Source organism: Lepidochelys kempii, chromosome 7, assembly GCF_965140285.1.
Source record: "Lepidochelys kempii isolate rLepKem1 chromosome 7, rLepKem1.hap1, whole genome shotgun sequence".
Lineage (NCBI taxonomy): Eukaryota > Metazoa > Chordata > Testudines > Cheloniidae > Lepidochelys > Lepidochelys kempii.
The window spans coordinates 52690569-52715991 of NC_136386.1; the positions used below are offsets into that span (position 1 = coordinate 52690569).

The 25423-nt window shown below is 67.5% G+C and overlaps 1 protein-coding gene across 12 annotated transcripts in view; it reads left to right on the plus strand.

The window, feature by feature from the left end:
• The first annotated feature begins 21513 nt into the window (after positions 1-21513).
• The window catches only part of HELLS (helicase, lymphoid specific), a 45981-nt gene continuing 42071 nt past the window's right edge, over positions 21514-25423 (plus strand). For 6 of the 12 annotated variants that reach the window (XM_073352725.2, XM_073352735.1, XM_073352728.2 and 3 more), the window contains exons 1-2: positions 21514-21530; positions 22693-22814. In XM_073352725.2, coding sequence (XP_073208826.1) covers positions 22710-22814 — 105 coding nt within the window. In that variant the 5' untranslated portion in view covers positions 21514-21530; positions 22693-22709. Of the gene's footprint in view, positions 21531-21563; positions 21620-21642; positions 21661-21691; positions 21856-22288; positions 22562-22692; positions 22815-25423 lie in introns of those variants that run through there. The other 6 variants (XM_073352734.2, XM_073352733.1, XM_073352726.2 and 3 more) reach the window with 6 other exon arrangements.

Consider the following 25423-nt stretch of genomic DNA (forward strand, 5'->3'; position numbering starts at 1 on the left):
TTAATGGGGCGGAGGACGCGGTAGGCGGTGGGGGTGGCGGTGCGGAAGGGGTTAATGGGGCGGAGGACGCGGCAGGCGGTGGGCGTGACGGTGCGGAAGGGGTTAATGGGGCGGAGGAGCCGGCAGGCGGTGGGGGTGACGGTGCGGAAGGGGTTAATGGGGCGGAGGACCCGGCAGGCGGTGGGGGTGACGGTGCGGAAGGGGTTAATGGGGCGGAGGTCCCGGCAGCCGGTGGGGGTGACGGTGCGGAAGGGGTTAATGGGGCGGAGGACCCGGCAGCCGGTGGGGGTGACGGTGCGGAAGGGGTTAATGGGGCAGAGGACGCGGCAGCCGGTGGGGGTGACGGTGCGGAAGGGGTTAATGGGGCAGAGGACGCGGCAGGCGGTGGGGGTGACGGTGCGGAAGGGGTCAATGGGGCAGAGGACCCGACAGATGGTGGGGGTCACGGTGTGGAAGGGGTTAATGGGGCGGAGGACGCGGCAGGCGGTGGGGGTGACGGTGCGGAAGGGGTTAATGGGGCGGAGGACGCGGAGGGCGGTGGGGGTGACGGTGCGGAAGGGGTTAATGGGGCGGAGGACGCGGAGGGCGGTGGGGGTGACGGTGCGGAAGGGGTTAATGGGGCGGAGGACGCGGAGGGCGGTGGGGGTGACGGTGCGGAAGGGGTTAATGGGGCGGAGGACGCGGCAGGCGGTGGGGGTGACGGTGCGGAAGGGGTTAATGGGGCGGAGGACCCGGCAGGCGGTGGGGGTGACGGTGCGGAAGGGGTTAATGGGGCGGAGGACCCGACAGATTGTGGGGGTCACGGTGTGGAAGGGGTTAATGGGGCGGAGGACCCGGCAGGCGGTGGGGCTGACGGTGCGGAAGGGGTTAATGAGGCGGAGGACGCGGAGGGCGGTGGGGGGTGACGGTGCGGAAGGGATTAATGGGGCGGAGGACGCGGCAGGCGGTGGGGGTGATGGTGTGGAAGGGGTTAATGGGGCGGAGGTCCCGGCAGGCGGTGGGGGTGACGGTGCGGAAGGGGTCAATGGGGCGGAGGACCCTACAGATGGTGGGGGTCACGGTGTGGAAGGGGTTAATGGGGCGGAGGACCCGGCAGGCGGTGGCGGTGACGGTGCGGAAGGGGTTAATGGGGCGGAGGACCTGGCAGGCGGTGGGGGTGACGGTGCAGAAGGGGTTAATGGGGCGGAGGACCCGGCAGGCGGTGGGGGTGACGGTGCGGAAGGGGTTAATGGGGCGGAGGACGCGGAGGGCGGTGGGGGTGACGGTGCGGAAGGGGTTAATGGGGCGGAGGACGCGGCGGGCGGTGGGGGTGACGGTGCGGAAGGGGTTAATGGGGCGGAGGACCCGGCGGGCGGTGGGGGTGACGGTGCGGAAGGGGTTAATGGGGCGGAGGACGCGGCAGGCGGTGGGGGTGACGGTGCGGAAGGGGTTAATGGGGCGGAGGACGCGGAGGGCGGTGGGGGTGACGGTGCGGAAGGGGTTAATGGGGCGGAGGACGCGGCGGGCGGTGGGGGTGACGGTGCGGAAGGGGTTAATGGGGCGGAGGACCCGGCGGGCGGTGGGAGTGACGGTGCGGAAGGGGTTAATGGGGCGGAGGACACGGCAGGCGGTGGGGGTGACGGTGCGGAAGGGGTTAATGGGGCGGAGGACGCGGACGGCGGTGGGGGTGACGGTGCGGAAGGGGTTAATGGGGCGGAGGACGCGGAGGGCGGTGGGGGTGACGGTGCGGAAGGCGTTAATGGGGCGGAGGACGCGGCAGGCGGTGGGGGTGACGGTGCGGAAGGGGTTAATGGGGCGGAGGTCCCGGCAGGCGGTGGGGGTGACGGTGCGGAAGGGGTCAATGGGGCGGAGGACCCGACAGATGGTGGGGGTCACGGTGTGGAAGGGGTTAATGGGGCGGAGGACCCGGCAGGCGGTGGGGGTGACGGTGCGGAAGGGGTTAATGGGGCGGAGGACCCGGCAGGCGGTGGGGGTGACGGTGCGGAAGGGGTTAATGGGGCGGAGGTCCCGGCAGGCGGTGGGGGTGACGGTGCGGAAGGGGTTAATGGGGCGGAGGACGGGGAGGGCGGTGGGGGTGGGGGTGCGGAAGGGGTCAATGGGGGGAGGTCCCGGCAGGCGGTGGGGGTGACGGTGCGGAACGGGTTAATGGGGCGGAGGTCCCGGCAGGCGGTGGGGGTGGGGGTGCGGAAGAGGTTAATGGGGCGGAGGTCCCGGCAGCCGGTGGTTTGACGGTGCGGAAGGGGTTAATGGGGCGGAGGACGCGGACGGCGGTGGGGGTGACGGTGAGGAAGGGGTTAATGGGGCAGAGGACCCGACAGATTGTGGGGGTCACGGTGTGGAAGGGGTTAATGGGGCGGAGGACCCGGCAGGCGGTGGGGCTGACGGTGCGGAAGGGGTTAATGAGGCGGAGGACGCGGAGGGCGGTGGGGGTGACGGTGCGGAAGGGATTAATGGGGCGGAGGACGCGGCAGGCGGTGGGGGTGATGGTGTGGAAGGGGTTAATGGGGCGGAGGTCCCGGCAGGCGGTGGGGGTGACGGTGCGGAAGGGGTCAATGGGGCGGAGGACCCTACAGATGGTAGGGGTCACGGTGTGGAAGGGGTTAATGGGGCGGAGGACCCGGCAGGCGGTGGCGGTGACGGTGCGGAAGGGGTTAATGGGGCGGAGGACCTGGCAGGCGGTGGGGGTGACGGTGCAGAAGGGGTTAATGGGGCGGAGGACCCGGCAGGCGGTGGGGGTGACGGTGCGGAAGGGGTTAATGGGGCGGAGGACGCGGAGGGCGGTGGGGGTGACGGTGCGGAAGGGGTTAATGGGGCGGAGGACGCGGCGGGCGGTGGGGGTGACGGTGCGGAAGGGGTTAATGGGGCGGAGGACCCGGCGGGCGGTGGGGGTGACGGTGCGGAAGGGGTTAATGGGGCGGAGGACGCGGCAGGCGGTGGGGGTGACGGTGCGGAAGGGGTTAATGGGGCGGAGGACGCGGAGGGCGGTGGGGGTGACGGTGCGGAAGGGGTTAATGGGGCGGAGGACGCGGCGGGCGGTGGGGGTGACGGTGCGGAAGGGGTTAATGGGGCGGAGGACCCGGCGGGCGGTGGGAGTGACGGTGCGGAAGGGGTTAATGGGGCGGAGGACACGGCAGGCGGTGGGGGTGACGGTGCGGAAGGGGTTAATGGGGCGGAGGACGCGGACGGCGGTGGGGGGTGACGGTGCGGAAGGGGTTAATGGGGCGGAGGACGCGGAGGGCGGTGGGGGTGACGGTGCGGAAGGCGTTAATGGGGCGGAGAACGCGGCAGGCGGTGGGGGTGACGGTGCGGAAGGGGTTAATGGGGCGGAGGTCCCGGCAGGCGGTGGGGGGTGACGGTGCGGAAGGGGTCAATGGGGCGGAGGACCCGACAGATGGTGGGGGTCACGGTGTGGAAGGGGTTAATGGGGCGGAGGACCCGGCAGGCGGTGGGGGTGACGGTGCGGAAGGGGTTAATGGGGCGGAGGACCCAGCAGGCGGTGGGGGTGACGGTGCGGAAGGGGTTAATGGGGCGGAGGTCCCGGCAGGCGGTGGGGGGTGACGGTGCGGAAGGGGTTAATGGGGCGGAGGACGCGGAGGGCGGTGGGGGTGGGGGTGCGGAAGGGGTCAATGGGGGGAGGTCCCGGCAGGCGGTGGGGGTGACGGTGCGGAACGGGTTAATGGGGCGGAGGTCCCGGCAGGCGGTGGGGGTGGGGGTGCGGAAGAGGTTAATGGGGCGGAGGTCCCGGCAGCCGGTGGTTTGACGGTGCGGAAGGGGTTAATGGGGCGGAGGACGCGGACGGCGGTGGGGGTGACGGTGAGGAAGGGGTTAATGGGGCAGAGGACCCGGCAGGCGGTGGGGGTGACGGTGCGGAAGGGGTTAATGGGGCGGAGGACCCGGCAGGCGGTGGGGGTGACAGTGCGGAAGGGGTCAATGGAGCGGAGGTCCCGGCAGGCGGTGGGGGTGACGGTGAGGAAGGGGTTAATGGGGCAGAGGACGCAGCAGGCGGTGGGGGTGACGGTGCGGAAGGGGTTAATGGGGCAGAGGACCCGGCAGCCGGTGGGGGTGACGGTGCGGAAGGGGTTAATGGGGCGGAGGACGCGGCAGGCGGTGGGGGTGACGGTGCGGAAGGGGTGAATGGAGCGGAGGTCCCGGCAGGCGGTGGGGGGTGACGGTGAGGAAGGGGTTAATGGGGCAGAGGACGCGGCAGGCGGTGGGGGTGACGGTGCGGAAGGGGTTAATGGGGCAGAGGACCCGGCAGCCGGTGGGGGTGACGGTGCGGAAGGGGTTAATGGGGCAGAGGACCCGGCAGGCAGTGGGGGTGACGGTGCGGAAGGGGTTAATGGGGCGGAGGACGCGGCAGGCGGTGGGGGTGACGGTGCGGAAGGGGTTAATGGGGCGGAGGTCCCGGCAGGCGGTGGGGGTGACGGTGCGGAAGGGGTTAATGGGGCGGAGGTCCCGGCAGGCGGTGGGGGTGACGGTGCGGAAGGGGTTAATGGGGCGGAGGACGCGGCAGGCGGTGGGGGTGACGGTGAGGAAGGGGTTAATGGGGCGGAGGTCCCGGCAGGCGGTGGGGGTGACGGTGGGGAAGGGGTTCATGGGGCGGAGGACGCGGCAGGCGGTGGGGGTGACGGTGCAGAAGCGGTCAATGGGGCGGAGGTCCCGGCAGGCGGTGGGGGTGACGGTGCGGAAGGGGTTAATGGGGTGGAGGACCCGACAGATGGTGGGGGTGGGGGTGCGGAAGCGGTCAATGGGGGGAGGTCCCGGCAGGCGGTGGGGGTGACGGTGCGGAAGGGATTAATGGGGCGGAGGTCCCGGCAGGCGGTGGGGGTGACGGTGCGGAAGGGGTCAATGGGGTGGAGGACCCGACAGATGGTGGGGGTGGGGGTGCGGAAGGGGTGAATGGGGGGAGGTCCCGGCAGGCGGTGGGGGTGACGGTGCGGAAGGGGTTAATGGGGCGGAGGTCCCGGCAGCCGGTGGGGGTGATGGTACGGAAGGGGTTAATGGGGCGGAGGTCCCGGCAGCCGGTGGGGGTGACAGTGCGGAAGGGGTCAATGGAGCGGAGGTCCCGGCAGGCGGTGGGGGTGACGGTGAGGAAGGGGTTAATGGGGCAGAGGACGCGGCAGGCGGTGGGAGTGACGGTGCGGAAGGGGTCAATGGAGCGGAGGTCCCGGCAGGCGGTGGGGGTGACGGTGAGGAAGGGGTTAATGGGGCAGAGGACGCGGCAGGCAGTGGGAGTGACGGTGCGGAAGGGGTTAATGGGGCGGAGGACCCGGCAGGCGGTGGGGGTGACGGTGCGGAAGGGGTTAATGGGGCAGAGGACCCGGCAGCCGGTGGGGGTGACGGTGCGGAAGGGGTTAATGGGGCAGAGGACCGGCAGGCGGTGGGGGTGACGGTGCGGAAGGGGTTAATGGGGCGGAGGACCCGGCAGGCGGTGGGGGTGACGGTGCGGAAGGGGTTAATGGGGCAGAGGACCCGGCAGGCGGTGGGGGTGACGGTGCGGAAGGGGTTAATGGGGCGGAGGACGCGGCAGGCGGTGGGGGTGACAGTGCGGAAGGGGTCAATGGAGCGGAGGTCCCGGCAGGCGGTGGGGGTGACGGTGAGGAAGGGGTTAATGGGGCGGAGGACGCGGCAGCCGGTGGGGGTGACGGTGAGGAAGGGGTTAATGGGGCGGAGGTCCCGGCAGGCGGTGGGGGTGATGGTGCGGAAGGGGTTAATGGGGCGGAGGACCCGGCAGGCGGTGGGGGTGGGGGTGCGGAAGGGGTTAATGGGGCGGAGGTCCCGGCAGCCGGTGGTTTGACGGTGCGGAAGGGGTTAATGGGGCAGAGGACCCGGCAGGCGGTGGGGGTGACGGTGCGGAAGGGGGTCAATGGAGCGGAGGTCCTGGCAGGCGGTGGGGGTGACGGTGCGGAAGGGGTTAATGGGGCGGAGGTCCCAGCAGGCGGTGGGGGTGACGGTGCGGAAGGGGTTAATGGGGCGGAGGACGCGGCAGGCGGTGGGGGTGACGGTGAGGAAGGGGTTAATGGGGCGGAGGACCCGACAGATTGTGGGGGTCACGGTGTGGAAGGGGTTAATGGGGCGGAGGACCCGGCAGGCGGTGGGGGTGACGGTGCGGAAGGGGTTAATGGGGCGGAGGACGCGGCAGGCGGTGGGGGTGACGGTGCGGAAGGGGTTAATGGGGCGGAGGACGCGGCAGGCGGTGGGGGTGACGGTGAGGAAGGGGTTAATGGGGCGGAGGTCCCGGCAGGCGGTGGGGGTGACGGTGCGGAAGGGGTTAATGGGGCGGAGGACGCGGTAGGCGGTGGGGGTGGCGGTGTGGAAGGGGTTAATGGGGCGGAGGACGCGGCAGGCGGTGGGCGTGACGGTGCGGAAGGGGTTAATGGGGCGGAGGAGCCGGCAGGCGGTGGGGGTGACGGTGCGGAAGGGGTTAATGGGGCGGAGGACCCGGCAGGCGGTGGGGGTGACGGTGCGGAAGGGGTTAATGGGGCGGAGGTCCCGGCAGCCGTGGGGGTGACGGTGCGGAAGGGGTTAATGGGGCAGAGGACGCGGCAGCCGGTGGGGGTGACGGTGCGGAAGGGGTTAATGGGGCAGAGGACGCGGCAGGCGGTGGGGTGACGGTGCGGAAGGGGTCAATGGGGCAGAGGACCCGACAGATGGTGGGGGTCACGGTGTGGAAGGGGTTAATGGGGCGGAGGACGCGGCAGGCGGTGGGGGTGACGGTGCGGAAGGGGTTAATGGGGCGGAGGACGCGGAGGGCGGTGGGGGTGACGGTGCGGAAGGGGTTAATGGGGCGGAGGACGCGGCAGGCGGTGGGGGTGACGGTGCGGAAGGGGTTAATGGGGCAGAGGACCCGGCAGCCTGTGGGGGTGACGGTGCCGAAGGGGTTCATGGGGCAGAGGACCCGGCAGGCGGTGGGGGTGACGGTGCGGAAGGGGTTAATGGGGCGGAGGACGCGGCAGGCGGTGGGGGTGACGGTGCGGAAGGGGTTAATGGGGCGGAGGACGCGGCAGGCGGTGGGGGTGACGGTGCGGAAGGGGTTAATGGGGCGGAGGATGCGGCAGGCGGTGGGGGTGACGGTGCGGAAGGGGTTAATGGGGCGGAGGTCCCGGCAGGCGGTGGGGGTGACGGTGCGGAAGGGGTTAATGGGGCGGAGGTTCCGGCAGGCGGTGGGGGTGACGGTGCGGAAGGGGTTAATGGGGCGGAGGACGCGGCAGGCGGTGGGGGTGACGGTGAGGAAGGGGTTAATGGGGCGGAGGACCCGACAGATTGTGGGGGTCACGGTGTGGAAGGGGTTAATGGGGCGGAGGACCCGGCAGGCGGTGGGGGTGACGGTGCGGAAGGGGTTAATGGGGCGGAGGACGCGGAGGGCGGTGGGGGTGACGGTGCGGAAGGGGTTAATGGGGCGGAGGACGCGGCAGGCGGTGGGGGTGACGGTGCGGAAGGGGTTAATGGGGCAGAGGACCCGGCAGCCTGTGGGGGTGACGGTGCCGAAGGGGTTCATGGGGCAGAGGACCCGGCAGGCGGTGGGGGTGACGGTGCGGAAGGGGTTAATGGGGCGGAGGATGCGGCAGGCGGTGGGGGTGACGGTGCGGAAGGGGTTAATGGGGCGGAGGTCCCGGCAGGCGGTGGGGGTGACGGTGCGGAAGGGGTTAATGGGGCGGAGGTTCCGGCAGGCGGTGGGGGTGACGGTGCGGAAGGGGTTAATGGGGCGGAGGACGCGGCAGGCGGTGGGGGTGACGGTGAGGAAGGGGTTAATGGGGCGGAGGGACCCGACAGATTGTGGGGGTCACGGTGTGGAAGGGGTTAATGGGGCGGAGGACCCGGCAGGCGGTGGGGGTGACGGTGCGGAAGGGGTTAATGGGGCGGAGGACGCGGCAGGCGGTGGGGGGTGACGGTGCGGAAGGGGTTAATGGGGCGGAGGACGCGGCAGGCGGTGGGGGTGACGGTGAGGAAGGGGTTAATGGGGCGGAGGTCCCGGCAGGCGGTGGGGGTGACGGTGCGGAAGGGGTTAATGGGGCGGAGGACGCGGTAGGCGGTGGGGGTGGCGGTGCGGAAGGGGTTAATGGGGCGGAGGACGCGGCAGGCGGTGGGCGTGACGGTGCGGAAGGGGTTAATGGGGCGGAGGAGCCGGCAGGCGGTGGGGGTGACGGTGCGGAAGGGGTTAATGGGGCGGAGGACCCGGCAGGCGGTGGGGGTGACGGTGCGGAAGGGGTTAATGGGGCGGAGGTCCCGGCAGCCGGTGGGGGTGACGGTGCGGAAGGGGTTAATGGGGCGGAGGACCCGGCAGCCGGTGGGGGTGACGGTGCGGAAGGGGTTAATGGGGCAGAGGACGCGGCAGCCGGTGGGGGTGACGGTGCGGAAGGGGTTAATGGGGCGGAGGACCCGACAGATGGTGGGGGTCACGGTGTGGAAGGGGTTAATGGGGCGGAGATCCCGGCAGGCGGTGGGGGTGACGGTGCGGAAGGGGTCAATGGGGTGGAGGACCCGACAGATGGTGGGGATGGGGGTGCGGAAGGGGTCAATGGGGGGAGGTCCCGGCAGGCGGTGGGGGTGACGGTGCGGAAGGGGTCAATGGAGCGGAGGTCCCGGCAGGCGGTGGGGGTGGGGGTGCGGAAGGGGTTAATGGGGCGGAGGTCCCGGCAGCCGGTGGGGGTGATGGTACGGAAGGGGTTAATGGGGCGGAGGTCCCGGCAGCCGGTGGTTTGACGGTGCGGAAGGGGTTAATGGGGCAGAGGACCCGGCAGGCGGTGGGGGTGACGGTGCGGAAGGGGTTAATGGGGCGGAGGACCCGGCAGGCGGTGGGGGTGACAGTGCGGAAGGGGCTAATGGGGCAGAGGTCCCGGCAGACGGTGGGAGTGACGGTGCGGAAGGGGTTAATGGGGCGGAGGTCCCAGCAGGCGGTGGGGGTGACGGTGACGGTGCGGAAGGGGTTAATGGAGCGGAGGACCCGGCAGGCGGTGGGGGTGACGGTGCGGAAGGGGTTAATGGGGCGGAGGACCCGACAGGCGGTGGGGGTGACGGTGCGGAAGGGGTTAATGGGGCGGAGGACCCGACAGATGGTGGGGGTCACGGTGTGGAAGGGGTTAATGGGGCGGAGGACGCGGCAGGCGGTGGGGGTGACGGAGAGGAAGGGGTTAATGGGGCGGAGGTCCCGGCAGGCGGTGGGGGTGACGGTGCGGAAGGGGTTAATGGGGCGGAGGACGCGGCAGGCGGTGGGGGTGACGGTGCGGAAGGGGTTAATGGGGCGGAGGACCCGGCAGGCTGTGGGAGTGACGGTGCGGAAGGGATCAATGGGGCAGAGGACCCCGCATGCGGTGGGGGTGTCGGTGCGGAAGCAGTTAATGGGGCGGAGGTCCCGGCAGCCGGTGGGCGTGACGGTGTGGAAGGGGTTAATGGGGCGGAGGACGCGGAGGGCGGTGGGGGTGACGGTGCGGAAGGGGTTAATGGGGCAGAGGACCCGGCAGCCGGTGGGGGTGACGGTGCGGAAGGGGTTAATGGGGCAGAGGACCCGGCAGGCAGTGGGGGTGACGGTGCGGAAGGGGTTAATGGGGCGGAGGATGCGGCAGGCGGTGGGGGTGATGGTGCGGAAGGGGTTAATGGGGCGGAGGTCCCGGCAGGCGGTGGGGGTGACGGTGCGGAAGGGGTTAATGGGGCGGAGGTCCCGGCAGGCGGTGGGGGTGACGGTGCGGAAGGGGTTAATGGGGCGGAAGGGGTTAATGGGGCGGAGGACGCGGCAGGCGGTGGGGGTGACGGTGAGGAAGGGGTTAATGGGGCGGAGGAGCCGACAGATGGTGGGGGTCACGGTGTGGAAGGGGTTAATGGGGCGGAGGACGCGGAGGGCGGTGGGGGTGACGGTGCGGAAGGGGTTAATGGGGCGGAGGATGCGGCAGGCGGTGGGGGTGATGGTGCGGAAGGGGTTAATGGGGCGGAGGTCCCGGCAGGCGGTGGGGGTGACGGTGCGGAAGGGGTTAATGGGGCGGAGGTCCCGGCAGGCGGTGGGGATGACGGTGCGGAAGGGGTTAATGGGGCGGAGGACGCGGCAGGCGGTGGGGGTGATGGTGAGGAAGGGGTTAATGGGGCGGAGGACCCGACAGATGGTGGGGGTCACGGTGTGGAAGGGGTTAATGGGGCGGAGGACGCGGAGGGCGGTGGGGGGTGACGGTGCGGAAGGGGTTAATGGGGCGGAGGACGCGGCAGGCGGTGGGGGTGACGGTGCGGAAGGCGTTAATGGGGCGGAGGACCCGACAGGCGGTGGGGGTGACGGTGCGGAAGGGGTTAATGGGGCGGAGGACCCGACAGATGGTGGGGGTCACGGTGTGGAAGGGGTTAATGGGGCGGAGGACGCGGCAGGCGGTGGGGGTGACGGAGAGGAAGGGGTTAATGGGGCGGAGGTCCCGGCAGGCGGTGGGGGTGACGGTGCGGAAGGGGTTAATGGGGCGGAGGACGCGGCAGGCGGTGGGGGTGACGGTGCGGAAGGGGTTAATGGGGCGGAGGACCCGGCAGGCTGTGGGAGTGACGGTGCGGAAGGGATCAATGGGGCAGAGGACCCCGCATGCGGTGGGGGTGTCGGTGCGGAAGCAGTTAATGGGGCGGAGGTCCCGGCAGCCGGTGGGAGTGACGGTGTGGAAGGGGTCAATGGGGTGGAGGACCTGGCAGGTGGTGAGGGTGGGGGTGCGGAAGGGGTCAATGGGGCGGAGGTCCCGGCAGGCGGTGGGGGTGACGGTGCAGAAGCGGTCAATGGGGCGGAGGTCCCGGCAGGCGGTGGGGGTGACGGTGCGGAAGGGGTTAATGGGGTGGAGGACCCGACAGATGGTGGGGGTGGGGGTGCGGAAGCGGTCAATGGGGGGAGGTCCCGGCAGGCGGTGGGGGTGACGGTGCGGAAGGGATTAATGGGGCGGAGGTCCCGGCAGGCGGTGGGGGTGACGGTGCGGAAGGGGTCAATGGGGTGGAGGACCCGACAGATGGTGGGGGTGGGGGTGCGGAAGGGGTGAATGGGGGGAGGTCCCGGCAGGCGGTGGGGGTGACGGTGCGGAAGGGGTTAATGGGGCGGAGGTCCCGGCAGCCGGTGGGGGTGATGGTACGGAAGGGGTTAATGGGGCGGAGGTCCCGGCAGCCGGTGGGGGTGACAGTGCGGAAGGGGTCAATGGAGCGGAGGTCCCGGCAGGCGGTGGGGGTGACGGTGAGGAAGGGGTTAATGGGGCAGAGGACGCGGCAGGCGGTGGGAGTGACGGTGCGGAAGGGGTCAATGGAGCGGAGGTCCCGGCAGGCGGTGGGGGTGACGGTGAGGAAGGGGTTAATGGGGCAGAGGACGCGGCAGGCAGTGGGAGTGACGGTGCGGAAGGGGTTAATGGGGCGGAGGACCCGGCAGGCGGTGGGGGTGACGGTGCGGAAGGGGTTAATGGGGCAGAGGACCCGGCAGCCGGTGGGGGTGACGGTGCGGAAGGGGTTAATGGGGCAGAGGACCGGCAGGCGGTGGGGGGTGACGGTGCGGAAGGGGTTAATGGGGCGGAGGACCCGGCAGGCGGTGGGGGTGACGGTGCGGAAGGGGTTAATGGGGCAGAGGACCCGGCAGGCGGTGGGGGTGACGGTGCGGAAGGGGTTAATGGGGCGGAGGACGCGGCAGGCGGTGGGGGTGACAGTGCGGAAGGGGTCAATGGAGCGGAGGTCCCGGCAGGCGGTGGGGGTGACGGTGAGGAAGGGGTTAATGGGGCGGAGGACGCGGCAGCCGGTGGGGGTGACGGTGAGGAAGGGGTTAATGGGGCGGAGGTCCCGGCAGGCGGTGGGGGTGATGGTGCGGAAGGGGTTAATGGGGCGGAGGACCCGGCAGGCGGTGGGGGTGGGGGTGCGGAAGGGGTTAATGGGGCGGAGGTCCCGGCAGCCGGTGGTTTGACGGTGCGGAAGGGGTTAATGGGGCAGAGGACCCGGCAGGCGGTGGGGGTGACGGTGCGGAAGGGGTCAATGGAGCGGAGGTCCTGGCAGGCGGTGGGGGTGACGGTGCGGAAGGGGTTAATGGGGCGGAGGTCCCAGCAGGCGGTGGGGGTGACGGTGCGGAAGGGGTTAATGGGGCGGAGGACGCGGCAGGCGGTGGGGGTGACGGTGAGGAAGGGGTTAATGGGGCGGAGGACCCGACAGATTGTGGGGGTCACGGTGTGGAAGGGGTTAATGGGGCGGAGGACCCGGCAGGCGGTGGGGGTGACGGTGCGGAAGGGGTTAATGGGGCGGAGGACGCGGCAGGCGGTGGGGGTGACGGTGCGGAAGGGGTTAATGGGGCGGAGGACGCGGCAGGCGGTGGGGGTGACGGTGAGGAAGGGGTTAATGGGGCGGAGGTCCCGGCAGGCGGTGGGGGTGACGGTGCGGAAGGGGTTAATGGGGCGGAGGACGCGGTAGGCGGTGGGGGTGGCGGTGTGGAAGGGGTTAATGGGGCGGAGGACGCGGCAGGCGGTGGGCGTGACGGTGCGGAAGGGGTTAATGGGGCGGAGGAGCCGGCAGGCGGTGGGGGTGACGGTGCGGAAGGGGTTAATGGGGCGGAGGACCCGGCAGGCGGTGGGGGTGACGGTGCGGAAGGGGTTAATGGGGCGGAGGTCCCGGCAGCCGGTGGGGGTGACGGTGCGGAAGGGGTTAATGGGGCAGAGGACGCGGCAGCCGGTGGGGGTGACGGTGCGGAAGGGGTTAATGGGGCAGAGGACGCGGCAGGCGGTGGGGTGACGGTGCGGAAGGGGTCAATGGGGCAGAGGACCCGACAGATGGTGGGGGTCACGGTGTGGAAGGGGTTAATGGGGCGGAGGACGCGGCAGGCGGTGGGGGTGACGGTGCGGAAGGGGTTAATGGGGCGGAGGACGCGGAGGGCGGTGGGGGTGACGGTGCGGAAGGGGTTAATGGGGCGGAGGACGCGGAGGGCGGTGGGGGTGACGGTGCGGAAGGGGTTAATGGGGCGGAGGACGCGGCAGGCGGTGGGGGTGACGGTGCGGAAGGGGTTAATGGGGCAGAGGACCCGGCAGCCTGTGGGGGTGACGGTGCGGAAGGGGTTCATGGGGCAGAGGACCCGGCAGGCGGTGGGGGTGACGGTGCGGAAGGGGTTAATGGGGCGGAGGATGCGGCAGGCGGTGGGGGTGACGGTGCGGAAGGGGTTAATGGGGCGGAGGTCCCGGCAGGCGGTGGGGGTGACGGTGCGGAAGGGGTTAATGGGGCGGAGGTTCCGGCAGGCGGTGGGGGTGACGGTGCGGAAGGGGTTAATGGGGCGGAGGACGCGGCAGGCGGTGGGGGGTGACGGTGAGGAAGGGGTTAATGGGGCGGAGGACCCGACAGATTGTGGGGGTCACGGTGTGGAAGGGGTTAATGGGGCGGAGGACCCGGCAGGCGGTGGGGGTGACGGTGCGGAAGGGGTTAATGGGGCGGAGGACGCGGCAGGCGGTGGGGGGTGACGGTGCGGAAGGGGTTAATGGGGCGGAGGACGCGGCAGGCGGTGGGGGGTGACGGTGAGGAAGGGGTTAATGGGGCGGAGGTCCCGGCAGGCGGTGGGGGTGACGGTGCGGAAGGGGTTAATGGGGCGGAGGACGCGGTAGGCGGTGGGGGTGGCGGTGCGGAAGGGGTTAATGGGGCGGAGGACGCGGCAGGCGGTGGGCGTGACGGTGCGGAAGGGGTTAATGGGGCGGAGGAGCCGGCAGGCGGTGGGGGTGACGGTGCGGAAGGGGTTAATGGGGCGGAGGACCCGGCAGGCGGTGGGGGGTGACGGTGCGGAAGGGGTTAATGGGGCGGAGGTCCCGGCAGCCGGTGGGGGTGACGGTGCGGAAGGGGTTAATGGGGCGGAGGACCCGGCAGCCGGTGGGGGTGACGGTGCGGAAGGGGTTAATGGGGCAGAGGACGCGGCAGCCGGTGGGGGTGACGGTGCGGAAGGGGTTAATGGGGCAGAGGACGCGGCAGGCGGTGGGGGTGACGGTGCGGAAGGGGTCAATGGGGCAGAGGACCCGACAGATGGTGGGGGTCACGGTGTGGAAGGGGTTAATGGGGCGGAGGACGCGGCAGGCGGTGGGGGTGACGGTGCGGAAGGGGTTAATGGGGCGGAGGACGCGGAGGGCGGTGGGGGTGACGGTGCGGAAGGGGTTAATGGGGCGGAGGACGCGGAGGGCGGTGGGGGTGACGGTGCGGAAGGGGTTAATGGGGCGGAGGACGCGGAGGGCGGTGGGGGTGACGGTGCGGAAGGGGTTAATGGGGCGGAGGACGCGGCAGGCGGTGGGGGGTGACGGTGCGGAAGGGGTTAATGGGGCGGAGGACCCGGCAGGCGGTGGGGGTGACGGTGCGGAAGGGGTTAATGGGGCGGAGGACCCGACAGATTGTGGGGGTCACGGTGTGGAAGGGGTTAATGGGGCGGAGGACCCGGCAGGCGGTGGGGCTGACGGTGCGGAAGGGGTTAATGAGGCGGAGGACGCGGAGGGCGGTGGGGGTGACGGTGCGGAAGGGATTAATGGGGCGGAGGACGCGGCAGGCGGTGGGGGTGATGGTGTGGAAGGGGTTAATGGGGCGGAGGTCCCGGCAGGCGGTGGGGGTGACGGTGCGGAAGGGGTCAATGGGGCGGAGGACCCTACAGATGGTGGGGGTCACGGTGTGGAAGGGGTTAATGGGGCGGAGGACCCGGCAGGCGGTGGCGGTGACGGTGCGGAAGGGGTTAATGGGGCGGAGGACCTGGCAGGCGGTGGGGGTGACGGTGCAGAAGGGGTTAATGGGGCGGAGGACCCGGCAGGCGGTGGGGGGTGACGGTGCGGAAGGGGTTAATGGGGCGGAGGACGCGGAGGGCGGTGGGGGTGACGGTGCGGAAGGGGTTAATGGGGCGGAGGACGCGGCGGGCGGTGGGGGTGACGGTGCGGAAGGGGTTAATGGGGCGGAGGACCCGGCGGGCGGTGGGGGTGACGGTGCGGAAGGGGTTAATGGGGCGGAGGACGCGGCAGGCGGTGGGGGTGACGGTGCGGAAGGGGTTAATGGGGCGGAGGACGCGGAGGGCGGTGGGGGTGACGGTGCGGAAGGGGTTAATGGGGCGGAGGACGCGGCGGGCGGTGGGGGTGACGGTGCGGAAGGGGTTAATGGGGCGGAGGACCCGGCGGGCGGTGGGAGTGACGGTGCGGAAGGGGTTAATGGGGCGGAGGACACGGCAGGCGGTGGGGGGTGACGGTGCGGAAGGGGTTAATGGGGCGGAGGACGCGGACGGCGGTGGGGGTGACGGTGCGGAAGGGGTTAATGGGGCGGAGGACGCGGAGGGCGGTGGGGGTGACGGTGCGGAAGGCGTTAATGGGGCGGAGGACGCGGCAGGCGGTGGGGGTGACGGTGCGGAAGGGGTTAATGGGGCGGAGGTCCCGGCAGGCGGTGGGGGTGACGGTGCGGAAGGGGTCAATGGGGCGGAGGACCCGACAGATGGTGGGGGTCACGGTGTGGAAGGGGTTAATGGGGCGGAGGACCCGGCAGGCGGTGGGGGTGACGGTGCGGAAGGGGTTAATGGGGCGGAGGACCCGGCAGGCGGTGGGGGTGACGGTGCGGAAGGGGTTAATGGGGCGGAGGTCCCGGCAGGCGGTGGGGGTGACGGTGCGGAAGGGGTTAATGGGGCGGAGGACGGGGAGGGCGGTGGGGGTGGGGGTGCGGAAGGGGTCAATGGGGGGAGGTCCCGGCAGGCGGTGGGGGTGACGGTGCGGAACGGGTTAATGGGGCGGAGGTCCCGGCAGGCGGTGGGGGTGGGGGTGCGGAAGAGGTTAATGGGGCGGAGGTCCCGGCAGCCGGTGGTTTGACGGTGCGGAAGGGGTTAATGGGGCGGAGGACGCGGACGGCGGTGGGGGTGACGGTGAGGAAGGGGTTAATGGGGCAGAGGACCCGACAGATTGTGGGGGTCACGGTGTGGAAGGGGTTAATGGGGCGGAGGACCCGGCAGGCGGTGGGGCTGACGGTGCGGAAGGGGTTAATGAGGCGGAGGACGCGGAGGGCGGTGGGGGTGACGGTGCGGAAGGGATTAATGGGGCGGAGGACGCGGCAGGCGGTGGGGGTGATGGTGTGGAAGGGGTTAATGGGGCGGAGGTCCCGGCAGGCGGTGGGGGTGACGGTGCGGAAGGGGTCAATGGGGCGGAGGACCCTACAGATGGTAGGGGTCACGGTGTGGAAGGGGTTAATGGGGCGGAGGACCCGGCAGGCGGTGGCGGTGACGGTGCGGAAGGGGTTAATGGGGCGGAGGACCTGGCAGGCGGTGGGGGTGACGGTGCAGAAGGGGTTAATGGGGCGGAGGACCCGGCAGGCGGTGGGGGTGACGGTGCGGAAGGGGTTAATGGGGCGGAGGACGCGGAGGGCGGTGGGGGTGACGGTGCGGAAGGGGTTAATGGGGCGGAGGACGCGGCGGGCGGTGGGGGTGACGGTGCGGAAGGGGTTAATGGGGCGGAGGACCCGGCGGGCGGTGGGGGTGACGGTGCGGAAGGGGTTAATGGGGCGGAGGACGCGGCAGGCGGTGGGGGTGACGGTGCGGAAGGGGTTAATGGGGCGGAGGACGCGGAGGGCGGTGGGGGTGACGGTGCGGAAGGGGTTAATGGGGCGGAGGACGCGGCGGGCGGTGGGGGTGACGGTGCGGAAGGGGTTAATGGGGCGGAGGACCCGGCGGGCGGTGGGAGTGACGGTGCGGAAGGGGTTAATGGGGCGGAGGACACGGCAGGCGGTGGGGGTGACGGTGCGGAAGGGGTTAATGGGGCGGAGGACGCGGACGGCGGTGGGGGTGACGGTGCGGAAGGGGTTAATGGGGCGGAGGACGCGGAGGGCGGTGGGGGTGACGGTGCGGAAGGCGTTAATGGGGCGGAGAACGCGGCAGGCGGTGGGGGTGACGGTGCGGAAGGGGTTAATGGGGCGGAGGTCCCGGCAGGCGGTGGGGGTGACGGTGCGGAAGGGGTCAATGGGGCGGAGGACCCGACAGATGGTGGGGGTCACGGTGTGGAAGGGGTTAATGGGGCGGAGGACCCGGCAGGCGGTGGGGGTGACGGTGCGGAAGGGGTTAATGGGGCGGAGGACCCAGCAGGCGGTGGGGGTGACGGTGCGGAAGGGGTTAATGGGGCGGAGGTCCCGGCAGGCGGTGGGGGGTGACGGTGCGGAAGGGGTTAATGGGGCGGAGGACGCGGAGGGCGGTGGGGGTGGGGGTGCGGAAGGGGTCAATGGGGGGAGGTCCCGGCAGGCGGTGGGGGTGACGGTGCGGAACGGGTTAATGGGGCGGAGGTCCCGGCAGGCGGTGGGGGTGGGGGTGCGGAAGAGGTTAATGGGGCGGAGGTCCCGGCAGCCGGTGGTTTGACGGTGCGGAAGGGGTTAATGGGGCGGAGGACGCGGACGGCGGTGGGGGTGACGGTGAGGAAGGGGTTAATGGGGCAGAGGACCCGGCAGGCGGTGGGGGTGACGGTGCGGAAGGGGTTAATGGGGCGGAGGACCCGGCAGGCGGTGGGGGTGACAGTGCGGAAGGGGTCAATGGAGCGGAGGTCCCGGCAGGCGGTGGGGGTGACGGTGAGGAAGGGGTTAATGGGGCAGAGGACGCAGCAGGCGGTGGGGGTGACGGTGCGGAAGGGGTTAATGGGGCAGAGGACCCGGCAGCCGGTGGGGGTGACGGTGCGGAAGGGGTTAATGGGGCGGAGGACGCGGCAGGCGGTGGGGGTGACGGTGCGGAAGGGGTGAATGGAGCGGAGGTCCCGGCAGGCGGTGGGGGTGACGGTGAGGAAGGGGTTAATGGGGCAGAGGACGCGGCAGGCGGTGGGGGTGACGGTGCGGAAGGGGTTAATGGGGCAGAGGACCCGGCAGCCGGTGGGGGTGACGGTGCGGAAGGGGTTAATGGGGCAGAGGACCCGGCAGGCAGTGGGGGGTGACGGTGCGGAAGGGGTTAATGGGGCGGAGGACGCGGCAGGCGGTGGGGGTGATGGTGCGGAAGGGGTTAATGGGGCGGAGGTCCCGGCAGGCGGTGGGGGTGACGGTGCGGAAGGGGTTAATGGGGCGGAGGTCCCGGCAGGCGGTGGGGGTGACGGTGCGGAAGGGGTTAATGGGGCGGAGGACGCGGCAGGCGGTGGGGGTGACGGTGAGGAAGGGGTTAATGGGGCGGAGGTCCCGGCAGGCGGTGGGGGTGACGGTGGGGAAGGGGTTCATGGGGCGGAGGACGCGGCAGGCGGTGGGGGTGACGGTGCGGAAGGGGTTAATGGGGCGGAGGACGCGGCAGGCGGTGGGGGTGACGGTGCGGAAGGGGTTAATGGGGCAGAGGACGCGGCAGGCGGTGGGGGTGACGGTGAGGAAGGGGTTAATGGGGCGGAGGTCCCGGCAGGCGGTGGGGGTGACGGTGCGGAAGGGGTTAATGGGGCGGAGGACGCGGCAGGCGGTGGGGGTGGCGGTGCGGAAGGGGTTAATGGGGCGGAGGACGCGGCAGGCGGTGGGGGGTGACGGTGCGGAAGGGGTTAATGGGGCAGAGGACCCGGCAGCCGGTGGGGGTGACGGTGCGGAAGGGGTTAATGGGGCAGAGGACGCGGCAGCCGGTGGGGGTGACGGTGCGGAAGGGGTCAATGGGGCAGAGGACGCGGCAGGCGGTGGGGGTGACGGTGCGGAAGGGGTCAATGGGGCAGAGAACCCGACAGATGGTGGGGGTCACGGTGTGGAAGGGGTTAATGGGTCGGAGGACGCGGCAGGTGGTGGGGGTGACGGTGCGGAAGGGGTTAATGGGGCGGAGGACGCGGAGGGCGGTGGGGGTGACGGTGCGGAAGGGGTTAATGGGGCGGAGGACGCGGAGCGCGGTGGGGGTGACGGTGCGGAAGGGGTTAATGGGGCGGAGGACGCGGCAGGCGGTGGGGGTGACGGTGCGGAAGGGGTTAATGGGGCGGAGGACCCGGCAGGCGGTGGGGGTGACGGTGCGGAAGGGGTTAATGGGGCGGAGGACCCGACAGATTGTGGGGGTCACGGTGTGGAAGGGGTTAATGGGGCGGAGGACCCGGCAGGCGGTGGGGGTGACGGTGCGGAAGGGGTTAATGAGGCGGAGGACGCGGAGGGCGGTGGGGGTGACGGTGCGGAAGGGGTTAATGGGGCGGAGGACCCGGCAGGCGGTGGGGGTGACGGTGCGGAAGGGGTTTATGGGGCGGAGGACGCGGCAGGCGGTGGGGGTGACGGTGCGGAAGGGGTTAATGGGGCGAAGGACGCGGAGGGCGGTGGGGGTGACGGTGCGGAAGGGGTTAATGGGGCGGAGGACGCGGAGGGCGGTGGGGGTGACGGTGCGGAAGGGGTTAATGGGGCGGAGGACGCGGAGGGCGGTGGGGGTGACGGTGCGGAAGGGGTTAATGGGGCGGAGGACGCGGCAGGCGGTGGGGGTGACGGTGCGGAAGGGGTCAATGGGGCAGAGGACCCGACAGATGGTGGGGGTCACGGTGTGGAAGGGGTTAATGGGGCGGAGGACGCGGCAGGCGAGGGGGTGACGGTGCGGAAGGGGTTAATGGGGCGGAGAACGCGGACGGCGGTGGGGGTGACGGTGCGGAAGGGGTTAATGGGGCGGAGGACGCGGAGGGCGGTGGGGGTGACGGTGCGGAAGGGGTTAATGGGGCGGAGGACGCGGCAGGCGGTGGGGGTGACGGTGCGGAAGGGGTTAATGGGGCGGAGGACCCGACAGATGGTGGGGGTCACGGTGTGGAAGGGGTTAATGGGGCGGAGGACCCGGCAGGCGGTGGGGGTGACGGTGCGGAAGGGGTTAATGGGGCGGAGGACGCGGAGGGCGGTGGGGGTGACGGTGCGGAAGGGGTTAATGGGGCGGAGGACCCGGCAGGCGGTGGGGGTGACGGTGCGGAAGGGGTTAATGGGGCGGAGGACCCGGCAGGCGGTGGGGGTGACGGTGCGGAAGGGGTTAATGGGGCGGAGGACGCGGACGGCGGTGGGGGTGACGGTGCAGAAGGGGTTAATGGGGCGGAGGACGCGGCAGGCGGTGGGGGTGACGGTGCGGAAGGGGTTAATGGGGCGGAGGACCCGGCAGGCGGTGAGGGTGACGGTGCGGAAGGGGTTAATGGGGCGGAGGACCCGACAGATGGTGGGGGTCACGGTGTGGAAGGGGTTAATGGGGCGGAGGACCCGGCAGGCGGTGGGGGTGACGGTGCGGAAGGGGTTAATGGGGCGGACGCGGAGGGCGGTGGGGGTGACGGTGCAGAAGGGGTTCATGGGGCGGAGGACGCGGCAGGCGGTGGGGGTGACGGTGCGGAAGGGGTTAATGGGGCGGAGGACCCGGCAGGCGGTGGGGGTGACGGTGCGGAAGGGGTTAATGGGGCGGAGGACGCGGACGGCGGTGGGGGTGACGGTGCAGAAGGGGTTAATGGGGCGGAGGACGCGGCAGGCGGTGGGGGTGACGGTGCGGAAGGGGTTAATGGGGCGGAGGACCCGGCAGGCGGTGAGGGTGACGGTGCGGAAGGGGTTAATGGGGCGGAGGACCCGACAGATGGTGGGGGTCACGGTGTGGAAGGGGTTAATGGGGCGGAGGACCCGGCAGGCGGTGGGGGTGACGGTGCGGAAGGGGTTAATGGGGCGGACGCGGAGGGCGGTGGGGGTGACGGTGCAGAAGGGGTTCATGGGGCGGAGGACGCGGCAGGCGGTGGGGGTGATGGTGCGGAAGGGGTTAATGGGGCGGAGGACCCGGCAGGCGGTGGGGGTGACGGTGCGGAAGGGGTTAATGGGGCGGAGGACCCGACAGATGGTGGGGGTGACGGTGCGGAAGGGGTTAATGGGGGGAGGTCCCGGCAGGCGGTGGGGGGTGACGGTGCGGAAGGGGTTAATGGGGCGGAGGTCCCGGCAGGCGGTGGGGGTGACGGTGCGGAAGGGGTTAATGGGGCGGAGGACGCGGCAGGCGGTGGGGGTGACGGTGCGGAAGGGGTTAATGGGGCGGAGGACGCGGACGGCGGTGGGGGTGACGGTGCGGAAGGGGTTAATGGGGCGGAGGACGCGGCAGGCGGTGGGGGTGACGGTGCGGAAGGGGTTAATGGGGCGGAGGACGCGGCAGGCGGTGGGGGTGACGGTGCGGAAGGGGTTAATGGGGCGGAGGACGCGGACGGCGGTGGGGGTGACGGTGCGGAAGGGGTTAATGGGGCGGAGGACGCGGCAGGCGGTGGGGGTGACGGTGCGGAAGGGGTTAATGGGGCGGAGGACGCGGCAGGCGGTGGGGGTGACGGTGCGGAAGGGGTTAATGGGGCGGAGGACGCGGCAGGCGGTGGGGGTGACGGTGCGGAAGGGGTTAATGGGGCGGAGGTCCCGGCAGGCGGTGGGGGTGACGGTGCGGAAGGGGTCAATGGGGCGGAGGACGCGGACGGCGGTGGGGGTGACGGTGCGGAAGGGGTTAATGGGGCGGAGGACGCGGCAGGCGGTGGGGGTGACGGTGCGGAAGGGGTTAATGGGGCGGAGGACGCGGACGGCGGTGGGGGTGACGGTGCGGAAGGGGTTAATGGGGCGGAGGACCCGGCAGGCGGTGTAAGTGATGTCACAGAAGGGATTAATGGAGCGTTGGTCCTGTCCGCCCGTGTGGGGTGATGACGGTAAAGAGTTTGGCGGGGGCGGCTGGGCAGAGCTACGCCTTACGCTTCAGTGCCTGGATGTTGAACCTCACTTGCTCGAAGGCAGGCGGGTAATCGTGCGCGGCTTGACTCCTTAGCGGGAACCAGGATGGTATCGCGATAACACGTGTCTCGCGGTTCTTGGGTAGCGCGCGGTTTTGGTGGCTGGGTGGGTCTCGCGACACTCATAGCTCTCGTGGCGCGCGGTAGGAAGCTTGGCGCGTGAGTTTGTGTGAGTGGAGCGGCCTCCGGAGCTTTCGCGCCAGCCAGCCAGCCATGCCGGCCCGCAACACCCCGAGCAGCGGCGGTGAGCGGCGGTCTCTTCCCAGGCATGCGGGATTCTGAGTGGGAAGGGGACAGAGCGGCGGGGATGTGCCTGGGGCTGGAGGGGAGGTTTTACTGTGTGTGTGTGTGTGTGTGTGTGTGTGTGTAGGGCTGGAGGGAGCCGGGGGCTGGCGGGAAGGAGAGGGCGGGGCGGAGTGCCGGGGGCAAGGGGAGACTGCGGGGGGGCTGGAGGGAAGGAGAGAGCGGGGCGGGGAGAGTGCCGGGGGCTGGAGGGAAGGAGAGGGCGGGGTGGGGGGGAGTGCCGGGGGCAAGGGGAGAGTGCGGGGGGGCTGGAGGGAAGGAGAGAGCGGGGCGGGGAGAGTGCCGGGGGCTGGAGGGAAGGAGAGGGCGGGGCGGGGGGGAGTGCCGGGGGCTGGAGGAGGAAAAGAGGGCACATGGGTTGAGGGGGTGCGTGTGAAGTGTTGAGGGGAGGGAGGCAGGCAGGTGTATGTGTCAGAGGGTTCGGAGGTGTGGGTATTGGGCTGAGAAGTGTGGATACAGGTGCAGGAGGTCGGACAGTGAGGGAAGGGAACAGCTGCAAAGGGTCTGGATGGGGTTGATAGTGATAATTGCAGTAATTAGAGGGGAACCTTCTCCACAATGTATCTCAACATTTCATGTACAGGGTCAGAGAATTGCCACTGAGCTCCAATGAGAACAAGCCTGAGACTGTTGTGCCCGTTTGTATGGCAAGTGCCAGTTGATTGCTGAGCCAGTGATGCTTACTGCGGTATTGTGCAGAAAGGAGCATCTGCTACTGTCCTCACTGCAGGCAGGCTGGCGAACTTTGGGCTTATTAATGGTGTTCATGCTATTGTAGGGCACCTGGGGGCAGAGATGGGTGAACAAGCAGAAGCAGCCGTGATTACACCATCCATGCTGGAAGAGGAGGAGCAGCTGGAGGCAGCAGGGATGGAGAAGGAGAGGCAAATGCTGGAAAAGGTAAATTGAAGGGCGTAATCAAAGTTAAAATATTTCTGCCACCTCTACCTATGTGTCACCAGCAAAGCCAAAAATTATGTATTACTTTCTGCCTGTGGGGGCAGATTTGTTGTGTTCACTTAACTGAATCATTGCATACTTGAACCTGATTTGTTGGCACTTGTAAAGTTGGGCTAGACATGCTCTTAATTATCTACAGCTATGCTTTCCAGAGTGGAAATGATTCAACAGAGTGCACTTCAAGTGAAATCTGTTTCACAGAAGCTGTGAGAGTTAATATTTTGTTATGGTCAAAGGACAGCATTATTAACATTTTTTTACCTTATCAACAATGGATTTTTAAGGGGACGCTCAGCTTACAACTTTGTTAAATAAATTTGTTTTTTTAAACTATGTTACTAATAACACAAGCTTGATAAAAGCTTTAGAACTTAAAATCCAATATAGCTGTCACCATTTATCTGTGTCATTTCTTGGGCCTAAAAGTACTGAATGTTATACTTTAAAAAATTATTTGGAAAAGGGCAGTAGCTTTATAGCGAATTGGTAGGCAGTTCACAACAGTTTGAATCTCCCATTATGCTCAAATAAATTGGTTAGTCTCTAAGGTGCCACAAGTACTCCTTTTCTTTTTGCGAATACAGACTAACACGGCTGTTACTCTGAAACTAGTCATCATCTATTATTTGTGTATGGTTTTTCTACACAGCAGGGAAGAATAAGCTTTTTTTAAAATGGAAACATGAATATAGCACCACAAAAATTGCCTGGACTAGTACCTGAAACTACTTCAAAATAATTTTTTCATTGACTGCATTTCAATTTGACAGTATCCCTTTAAGCTTGAGTATTTTAAACTGCTATGGCTAGAAACTAGTATTTTATACATCACGTAATTATAGCCTCCAGTGAATAATAACCATAACTAGAAATTAATACTTATGGTAAGCAGTAGTCATCTCTAAATTTAGCAGTTTCTGAGAATGTCTCCAAAAATTATGTTACACTTAAAGTGGGGGTGAGATGAGATGATCAGAATGTTATGATTTTTCTGAAAGAGACAACATGGATGAAGTAATACTTTTTTGGGGACCAGTTTCTTTGGTGAGAGAGACAAGCTTTTGAGCTTACAACAGAGCTGTTCAGGTTTAGGAAACTACCTGGAGTGTCACTGTTAAATACAAAATGGAACAGATGGTTTAGCATAAGTAGTTAATACATATTTCAAGGGACCATTCAAAGTGAAGTGGCCCGTTAACACTCCTGCAGTCCTGAAAGGATGGGAGGGAAGAAAAGGCAGCTTGGTGGTGGTGGGGTCATTAGCTGGTTATAGATTGTTGTAATAAGCTATAAATCCAGTGTGTCTGTTCCAGTGGTTCTCAACCAGGGGTAGGTAGAAGTCTTCCAAAGGGTACTCAGCTCATCTAGATCACTGTTTCTTGATCTGGGGCTTGCAGCCCCGAGGGTGGTCATGGAATTGGTTTAGGCGGGTTGCAAATGCATGGCTGCATTAGGAGGTGGCAAGCAGAGCAGTTAGCTTTGCATGGGGCCCCAGGCAAGTTACATACTTCAAACCCAGGCGGCAGGGCTTGGGCTTCAGACAAGGCTTACAAGTGAAAAACAGGCTCAGTATCACCGTGAAATGTAAGTACAATACTTCTATTCATAGAATCATAGAATATCAGAGTTGGAAGGGACCTCAGGAGGTCATCTAGTCCAACCCCCTGCCCAGAGCAGGACCAGTCCCCAACTAAATCATCCTAGCCAGGGCTTTATCAAGCCTGACCGTAAAAACTTCTAAGGAAGGGGATTCCACCACCTCCCTAGGTAACGCATTCCAGTGTTTCACCACCCTCCTAGTGAAAAAGTTTTTCCTAATATCCAATCTAAATCTCCCCCTCTGCAACTTGAGACCATTACTCCTTGTCCTGTCATCTGCTATCACTGAGAATAGTCTAGATCCACCCTCTTTTGGATCCACCTTTCAGGTAGTTAAAGGCAGCTATCAAATCCCCCCTCATTCTTCTCTTCCGTAGACTAAACAATCCCAGTTCCCTCAGCCTCTCCTCATAAGTCATGTGTTCCAGACCCCTAATAATTTTTGTTGCCCTTCGCTGGCCTCTCCAATTTCTCCACATCCTTCTTTTAGCGTGGGGCCCAAAACCGGACACAGTACTCCAGATGAGGCCTCGCCAATGTCGAATAGAGAGGAACGATCACCTCCCTCGATCTACTGGCAATGCCCCTACTTATACACCCCAAAATGCCATTGGCCTTCTTGGCAACAAGGGCACACTGTTGACTCATATCCAGCTTCTCGTCCACTGTAACCCCTAGGTCCTTTTCTGCAGAACTGCTGCTGAGCCATTCGGTCCCTAGTCTGTAGCAGTGCATTGGATTCTTCTGTCCTAAGTGCAGGATTCTGCACTTGTCCTTGTTGAACCTCATCAGCTTTCTTTTGGCCCAATCCTCCAATTTGTCTAGGTCCCTCTGTATCCTGTTCCTACCCTCCAGCGTATCTACCACTCCTCCCAGTTTAGTGTCATCTGCAAACTTGCTGAGGGTGCAATCCACACCATCCTCCAGATCGTTAATGAAGATATTGAACA